The sequence below is a fragment of the Salmo salar genome, chromosome ssa11 (assembly GCF_905237065.1).
Source record: "Salmo salar chromosome ssa11, Ssal_v3.1, whole genome shotgun sequence".
NCBI lineage: Eukaryota > Metazoa > Chordata > Actinopteri > Salmoniformes > Salmonidae > Salmo > Salmo salar.
Window position 1 is genome coordinate 1,415,624 of NC_059452.1, and position 8,963 is coordinate 1,424,586.

Consider the following 8,963-nt stretch of genomic DNA (forward strand, 5'->3'; position numbering starts at 1 on the left):
AGGCGTTAGGAAATTGCTCCCAAGGATGAACCAGACTTGTGGAGGCCTAGAATTTATTTTCTGAGGTCTTGGCTGATTTCTTTTGATTTTCCCATGATGTCAAGCAAAGAGGCACTGAGTTTGAAGGTAGGCCTCGAAATACATCCACATATAAACCTCCAATTCACTCAAATGATGTCAATTAGCCTATCAGAAGCTTCTAAAGCCATGACATCATTTTCTGGAATTTTCCAAGCTGTTTAAAGTCACAGTCAATTTAGTGTATGTATACTTCTGACCCACTGGAATTGTGATACAGTGAATTATACGTGAAATAATCTGTCTAAACAATTGTTGGAAAAATGACTTGTGTCATGCACAAAGTAGATGTCCTAACCAACTTGTCAAAACGATAGTTTGTTAACAAGAAATTTGTGGAGTGGTGTTGGGGTTTCCACTTAGGGTTTCCAACCTAAGTGTATGTAAACTTCCGACTTCAACTGTCTGTGTGTGTGTGTGTATATATGTGTACATATTAGGGTTATTCTTAATTTTCTGTATGGTAGAATAATAGTGAATACATCAAAAGTATGAAATAACACATGGAATCATGTTCATTTCACTGGACTATAGTAAAGGTCAAATTCAATATTTTATTGCTAATAGTCATTCTATGGATCATTTAGCGATCTTTAAAAAATTACATATGTCAGCATAGAACCCACCGAAGGCTTAGACTTATAATTATTTTGTAACTTATCTTCAGTAAAACTTTGTTTTGACCTCAATTAGCAGTATGCAAATCAGCGAGCCAAATGAACATCTCGTTCATCGATGTGATTAGGTTCCTGACGTTCACCATGAAGATTTGTTCAAAAAGAGCCGTTTGTTCGCAAACGACCCTTCATTAAAACACACTATTAATGGATTGGTGTGGCCTTTTTGTGTGTGTTTTCTTTTTGTGTGCGAGCAGCCTCTGAGTCAGAGAGTGACGCATCCCCAGAGAAGAGAGCACGGGTGGGCCCCGGGTCTAAGGAGTCGTTATCTACCCACGGGGGTCCCAAGCAGAAGAGAAGCCGGCGCTGCCACCGATGCCAAACCAAACTGGAGCTGGTACAGCAAGAGCTGGGCTCCTGCCGCTGTGGTCAGTACACATGCACTCATAAAAACATAGGCCTACATGTCTCCCGAGTGGCTCAGCGGTCTAAGGCCTCTTGCACTGACTTGCAGTGCGTCACTACAGTCCCTGGTTCGAATCCAGGCTGTATAACATCCGGACGGTTTTGGGAGTCCCATACGACGTCTCACAATTGGCCCAGTGTCGTCCGGGTTAGGCCGTCATTGTAAATAAGAATTTGTTCTTAACTGACTTTCCTATTTAAAATAAAGGTTACACAGACATATGGGACGCTTATACACATGCAAGCAAATACAGAGGCTCATACATGCTTACACTCACACACACTCGTTCTCATACAAATGCAGGTATGCTAACATTCCTGTGTTGACACACAGTACAGTGCATTCGGAAAGTATTCAGACCCCTTGACTTTTTCCACATTTTGATAGGCTACAGCCTTATTCTAAAATGGATTAAATAAAGCATGTTTCTCATCAATCTACACACAATACCCCATAATGACAATGTATTAAAAATAAAGAAATATACCTTATTTACCTAAGTATTCAGACCCTTTGCTATACAACTCAAATTTGAGCTTGGGCATTCTGTTTCCATTGATCATCCTTGAGATGTTTCTACAACTTGAATGGAGTCCACCTGTGGTAAATTCAATTGATTGGACATGATTTGGAAAGGCACACCACTATATAAGGTTCCACAGTTGACAGTGCATGTCAGAGCAAAAACCAAGCCATGAGGTTGAAGGAATTGTCCATAAAGCTCCGAGACAGGATTGTGTCGAGGCACAGATCTGGGGAATGACACCAAAACATTTCTGCAGCGTTGAAGGTCCCCAAGAACACAGTGGCCTCCATTCTTAAATGGAAGAAGTTTGTAACCAGCAAGACTCTTCCTAGTGCTGGCTGCTCGGCCAAACTGAGAAATCCGGGGAAAAGGGCCTGACCAAGAATCCGGGGAGGTGACCAAGAACCCAATGGTCACTCTGACAGCGCTCCAGAGTTCCTCTGTGGAGATGGGAGAACCTTCCAGAAGGACAACCATCTTTGCAGCACTCCACCAATCAGGCCTTTATGGTAGCGTGACCAGACGGAAGCCACTCCTCTGGAAAAGGCACATGACATCCCGCTTGGAGTTTGCCAAAAGGCACCTAAAGACTCTCAGACCATGAGAAACAAGATTCTCTGGTCTGATAAATCAAAGATTGAACTCTTTGAACTGAATGCCAAGCATCACATCTGGATGAAACCTGGCACCATCCCTACGGTGAAGCATGGTGGTGGCAGCATCATGCTGTGGGGATGTTTTTCAGCAGCAGGGACTGGGAGACTTGTCAAGATCGAGGGAAAGATGAACAGAGCAATGTACAGAGAGATTATTGATGAAAACCTGCTTCGGGGCGCTCAGGACCTCAGACTGGGGTGAAGGTTCACATTCCAACAGGACAATGACCCTAAGCACACAGCTGAGACAACGCAGGAGTTGCTTCAGGACAAGTCTCTGAATGTCCTTGAGTGGCCCAGCCAGAGCCCATACTCGAACCTGATCGAACATCTCTGGAGAGATGTGAAAATAGCTGTGAAGCGACGCTCCCCATCCAACCTGACAGAGCTTGAGAGGATCTGCAAAGAAGAATGGGAGAAACTTGCCAAATACAGGTGTGCCTAGCTTGCAGCATCATACCCAAGGAGACTCAAGGCTATAATTGCTGCCAAAGGTTCTTCAACAAAGTTTTGAGGAAAAGGTCGGAATCCTTATGTAAATGTGATATTTCAGTGTTTTTGTTTTTAATCCATTTGCAAAGAATTCTAAACCTGTTTTTGCTTTGTCATTATGAAGTGTGTGTAGATTGAGGAAAAGCAACAATTTAATCCATTTCAGTATAAGGCTGTAACGTAACAAAATGTGGAAAAAGGCAAGGAGTCTGAATACTTTCCAAATGCACTGTATATACTCAAACTTGACAAATATACTGTGCTGATATTTCTCAGTGGTAATACAAATCGAACAGCACATTTCTGCTTTTGTTTAGGCCTCATTCCGGGACAAAAAGTGATACTCTTTCTTTACTTGCCTCGAGAGCATTAGAACTGGACTGAGATTTTGTACTTGACACACAAAACTGTAATACTGTTTTAAGAAACCTACTTTGAGCTAATGAACTTGTTTTTCATAAAAATGAAACTTCATACTTAAAGGCTCAACTCGTCAGAGTTAAGAACTGACGTATAAGTTGCTTTACCCTCGTCTTCTAGAACTGCAGACCTGGAGGCATAGATTTAGACGGAGGCCTCACTCAAAGAAATAGGCCACAGGGTTGGGGTAAATTCCATTTCATTGCAGTAAGTTAACTGAAATTCCAATATTCGTAACTTTTTTATTTTATTAAGAAAATGTTAAATGGAATTTCAGGTCACGTCCTGAATTGACTGAATTAAAAGGGAAGTGACCCCCAACTCTGATTGGCCATACCTCAGCTTAGAGACAACTTGATGGACATAGATAATCAGCTAAACTAACTTGGTGTTGATTACTTTACTAATATTTAGCACTAGCATAGTTGACTACCCCTATTTTCATGTTGTCAACAGCAAGTACAAATCAATAGTCTAAATCACTTTGAATGAGCTACCTCTTTAAGGCTTAGCTATATATATATATCTGATAAGTCATATCATGTTAGTAAGCCTATCATTTCAGCCACAAAGCAGTAGTTGTAGGCTACTTAATGTGTCATTACTGAAGCCAACGCCGGTGCTTGCGAAGCACTGCTATTTATTATGACAACGAGTCATTCTAATGATGGCTTAATGACACGTCTCGCTGTTAGTGACTGAATGCTTCGCCGCCAAATTGATGGCACCTTCTGTTTAGAGCTAGCAACATTTTCACAGCAAAATTATCACTCGAGAAAGCGTTTTCCCTGCCGTTTGTCAGTAGAAGTACCTCACTTGATCCGTTTATCTATTGGCTGTGCTTTGTTTTTGGCTGTGAACGTTTTTGTGTACAATAGCAATAGTTTTGTCCCTTTATCTTATATTAACCATGCTCTATTTGAAGTTGTGTGTTAACTGTTAACACACATCAGTTACTTTAGTCACCAAACCTCTTTCTCCTCATACTCCCACCAAGCCCCGCTCTCCCCTATCCCACTCTCCTTTTGCGTCTATCAGCCACTCCCTCTTCCACCTTTACCTTCGGCTCCATGCTAGCCCCGCTGTAGCAACACACCACCCCACACACTACCACATCTTTCTTTATTCATTCCTGTGCATGGCTTAATAATTGCCTCCGCCACTCTTCAATTAAAGGGCGCTTCGGTCGCTGTCGCTCTGAGACTTTAATCAGTGTTCGTCGCTGTCAGGAACATTATGCATATTAACGAATACATTAAGACTCCCAACGTAACTAACGAGTCGCTCTCGCTCTCTGTATTATTGAGACTCCTTTCAGCTACCAGGGCTTTGTGGAGGGCCGACACAATGGGGAGGATCGCTGGTGGTAGTGTCTTCACTGGCAATGATACTCAGGCAGCTTAGCTCCTAAGGGCTGATTTGAGATCAGGGATCTTTGGCTGACAATGATACTCAGGCTGGAGTGTGCTATTATACTCTGAGAACAGAGTATAATAGCATTAGAATACTTTGAAGAACTGAGAACAGAGTATAGAGAATAAAGTATTCTAATGCTATTATACTCTGTTCTCAGTTCTGTGCTCACGAGAACACCAATGAGTACATCAAACACCGAATCTCAAATCAGTCCTTAGAAGCTACAACGCCTGTCTTCAATACTCTACACCTGAAACATGTCATCACAAATCAATTCTTAGGAGCTAGGACTGACCTCGAGTCAGTCATTAGGAGGTACAACACCCACCTTCTTCAATGCACTCCAGCCTGAGTATCATTGTCAGTCAAAGATACCTGATTTCAAATCAGCCCTTAGGAGTTAAGCTGCCTGAGTATCATTGCCAGTGAAGACACTACCACCAGCGATCCTCCCCACTGAGTCTCCATTGTGTCAGCCCTCCACAAAGCCCTGGTAGCTGCATTAGCTGCAATTGCATTAGCTGGGGTTGAAGCTATACAATGTGGAGATGCATTTGCTTGTCTCTGTTCTATTGAATTGGATCTGGATGTATTGACGTATTAGAGAAAATGTTGCCGCTATACTGTAGCTAGCTAACTTGGGATCGTGGTCTGTGCCCAATTTAACTTTTGAAAGAATTTTTAAAAGTACACTCTCCTGCGCCCTTGCTCCCCTTCTCCATCTCCTCTCTTAATCTCCTTTCTATCTATTCACATCTTCATTTAATCTTCTTTGTCCCCCTTTCCTGCCCGTTACTATCAAAATATGTAGCCTAACAACAAGGATGCTCCCAAACAGGACAAAATGATGCCTAAAAATACTGGGGGAGGGCCAGAAAAGTAAGGGAGTTTAACTATTGGTGCAACGACACATCTGTCAACCAATTGAAAAAGGAGAACAACGTTACTCCTGCCTCATTTTCTCCCCACTCCACCACTCCCCTATGTTGAAGAATGCATTACATGTATTTAGGTTTGGAAATGTCCATAAGGTGTATGCTTCCCCGCCGAAACAGTTCGGTAGAGTTTGTACATATATTATGATGACATTTTGTGATGTTTTTGTTACTTTTGGACTTCGGTGAGGGTTTTTTCGGCTGTTTGGGCACACATTTTTTCTGGAGGCAAGCCGAAGTTCAGAGCCGAAGTCTACGCCCCTTCATCGGTGATTGGTCAACAGTATGGATTCTTCAATAAAGTCTTTCACTGAGACGACTCATTTTCATGCACATTTTTCATTGAGAAATGCTTCACCAAACATCTTACTTAGATGTAAAATTGTGCGACTAAGATCTATTCGTGCAAAATGTCAAAATGAATGACAGATTTCTTGTTAGATTAATTCAGACTATTTTGAGAGAGTGTATACTGGCTACAGCTTCTCAAAATGGACAAACATTACTATTGATAATGCTTTTTTCTCATTTTTCAAGCAAAGGTCTTTTAAGGGAGTATACGATCACACTCGTTCCGTTCGGCAAAGAGCATAGTCAGCACCTCTTCAACATTTTTGGGTGTGTGTCAACTCATGCTCTATATAAAAAGTAAAAAACATATCACTTTCTCACCAACAGGCTATGTGTTCTGCATGCTCCACCGGCTGCCCGAGCAACACGACTGCCTCTTCGACCACCTGGGGCGCGGGCGCGAAGAGGCCGTCCTCAAGATGGTCAAGCTGGATCGCAAGGTGGGTCGCTCATGCCAGCGCATCGGTGAGGAGTGCTCCTGAACACCCCCCCCCCATCCCCAACCCCGACGATGAGAGCGAGGAAGAGGAAAGAGACTGCGTCCTAAATCATTCATCTTTATCCAGAAATGTGCACTTGTACAGACCCCGTCATGGATTTCATAAAAGTATAGGATTGGTGTAAAGCATTGGCTGCGTTGTTAATCAATGTGAGAAAGTGTGTAAGTGGAGACTTCGGGGAAAAGGTGGCAAATGGGGACGGAGACAAATGCTCACTTTATACTCACTTTTTTCCCCAGTGCCCCTTTTTGTTGTGACAATGCTCTTACCTCAAATAAGCAGACAAAGCACTTCTAGTTTTCGCGCCCTGACAAAGGACTGCTAAAGCCACCTATCTGGAACTTCCCTGTCTGCCAACCTCATAATAAAGACCAGAGCCCCCTCATTTTATCACTATTATCACAGAGTGGGATGAAGTTTTTAGTTCAAGTCAACCCAGTGATTAAGGGTATGATGCAAGGGAGGTTAAGCTGATCTTAGATCTGTACCTAAGGGGCACCTACCATCCTAAGACATCTCTTGAATCCCTCTCCCTCCACTGTTTTGTGATTTTGACCTATAACTTTTGAGCATGTCTTACCCACCTCTGCTTCTCAGCCTTAACCCCTCCCATCTCCAGATCAGGGACATCCCTGTTCAGAAAAAACTATACCCCTCCGCTGCTTATTGCTACTGTCCCTATCATCATCACCACCACCTCAGATTGTGGGAGAATCCAATGAGAGGGGTTTATAGGGGGGAGAGTAAGGGGAGGGTTGGACTATTGCAACTCCCTTCCCCTTACCCCCTCCCTTTCTGACCTGCCTGCTGCTGTTGACACAGCAGCCATTTTCTGTAACTTGGGAGAGAGAACTTTCTTTCTAGACAACAGGCACCGATCGTCCCCAAGTTAGGGGGTTGGATTCAAAATGGAACAGTCTGTCTGTCAGGGATTTAATCCATCTCCCCGAGTGAGTTTTAGTCGCTATGGAGACGGAAAACACACCCCTTGAGTTTTCCTTTGGCCATGATGTTCATGCTACTATGGGTGCTGGCCAAGGATAAACTTCTAAGATGGACACAAAAGCAAAGAGCTCTCACGAGACCTCTATATGTGCCTCTATCGGAATCTGGTTCCCCCTGCACAGTTCACATGCGCACATACATACACAAACACTCTTTTACTTACGGTTCAGCCCACGAGCGCAGAGCACAAGGACAGTTAAGCAAAATCAATTGGTACACATTGGACTGTGCTGAATTTGTGGAGAAACTTTGACAAAGTTCTTCAGTAGGACGCTCATGGTTGTTCAGGTTTCACTCGATATAACCCATAATATCTTAGCCATGGACTTCATTTCCCATCAGCCCCCACTGTTTGAAATGTTTCTGCGACGCCTCTGTCTCTCGATGCCATCCCCGACACCTCAGTTGGGATTCTAACGCCCTCTTTCTTTCACAGATTCTCTTCTTCCTGCCCTTGCCCGACGCACACCACTGTCTTTCTCCCTCTCTCCTTTCACTCTCTCCATTCCATTTCCAGACAGCATGTCTTGCTCTCACCCACCTTACTCTCCATTAATCCTTCCCTCTTTCATTCTCATTTCTCCACAGTATTGATTTTCTCACTTGCTCTCTCTCTCTCTCTCTCTCTCTCGCGCGCGCACGCACACACACACACACACGCACGCGCGCACACACACACACACACACACACACACACACACACACACACACACACACACACACACACACACACACACACACACACACACACACACACACACACACACACACACCACACACCTACCTTTTTCTTTCTTGCCAAAGAGCGAACACTGAGTGAGGGGTTGGGGCCTGGCCATAGGTGGGGCTGTAGGGCTACAAGCAGAGCGCGGAGGAAAAATTGAATAGAAATTGAATTGTCGTAAAATAATATTGTGTATCTTAAAGAAAAATCCTTATTTAACCCTCTTTGTTTTTTGAAATGTTATTTTACTTACACATTAGCATAGTGCTGCATTTTTTGTTTTACTTTGTAAGAAAAAATGGATAAGAGAATTCTGTAGCCTTCGTTTTCTTTTGTTCCCTTTTGTGCTGAAAAATAAAGTAATAAACTGGATGAGAGGAGGTGTAGTGTGGTCAATGTCTCATGTCTGCTGGAGAGATGGATGGAGGGAGGAGCATGAACAAACACTGGGCCGTGTTCAGCGGGGCACAACTTGAACGTTTCGGTAGAAATATGCAACTCAGAACAAACATGCGTATGTCGTCAGCTCTTGTATGAATGTGCGTACATCCTATTCCAACGGCGAGTGTGTATGGTGTCTGTGTGCAGTCTGCACACATTCACACATTTAACAGGTAGTTTGCTACTTAGTGTTTGATCGTTGCTGGCACTGTGCGTGCTGTTGGCTCTGTGCCATGCTGTAACAGAGTTTTATGGTGATGTAAATAGCTGTTTATTGGCGACAGTATACCCACTTGCAGCTGCTCTGAATTACTAAAATAATTTGTTAAGTGTGTG

General features: G+C 43.3%; 1 protein-coding gene across 2 annotated transcripts in view; it reads left to right on the top strand.

Moving 5' to 3' along the window:
* zfand3 (zinc finger, AN1-type domain 3) overlaps positions 1 to 8,558 on the top strand; it is a 50,520-nt gene extending 41,962 nt beyond the window's left edge. For both annotated transcript variants that reach the window (XM_014126162.2, XM_014126163.2), the window contains 2 exons: positions 953 to 1,123; positions 6,285 to 8,558. In XM_014126162.2, the coding sequence (XP_013981637.1) occupies positions 953 to 1,123; positions 6,285 to 6,439 (326 nt within the window). In that variant the 3' untranslated portion in view covers positions 6,440 to 8,558. The remainder of the gene's footprint in view (positions 1 to 952; positions 1,124 to 6,284) is intronic.
* Positions 8,559 to 8,963: the final 405 nt, after the last annotated feature.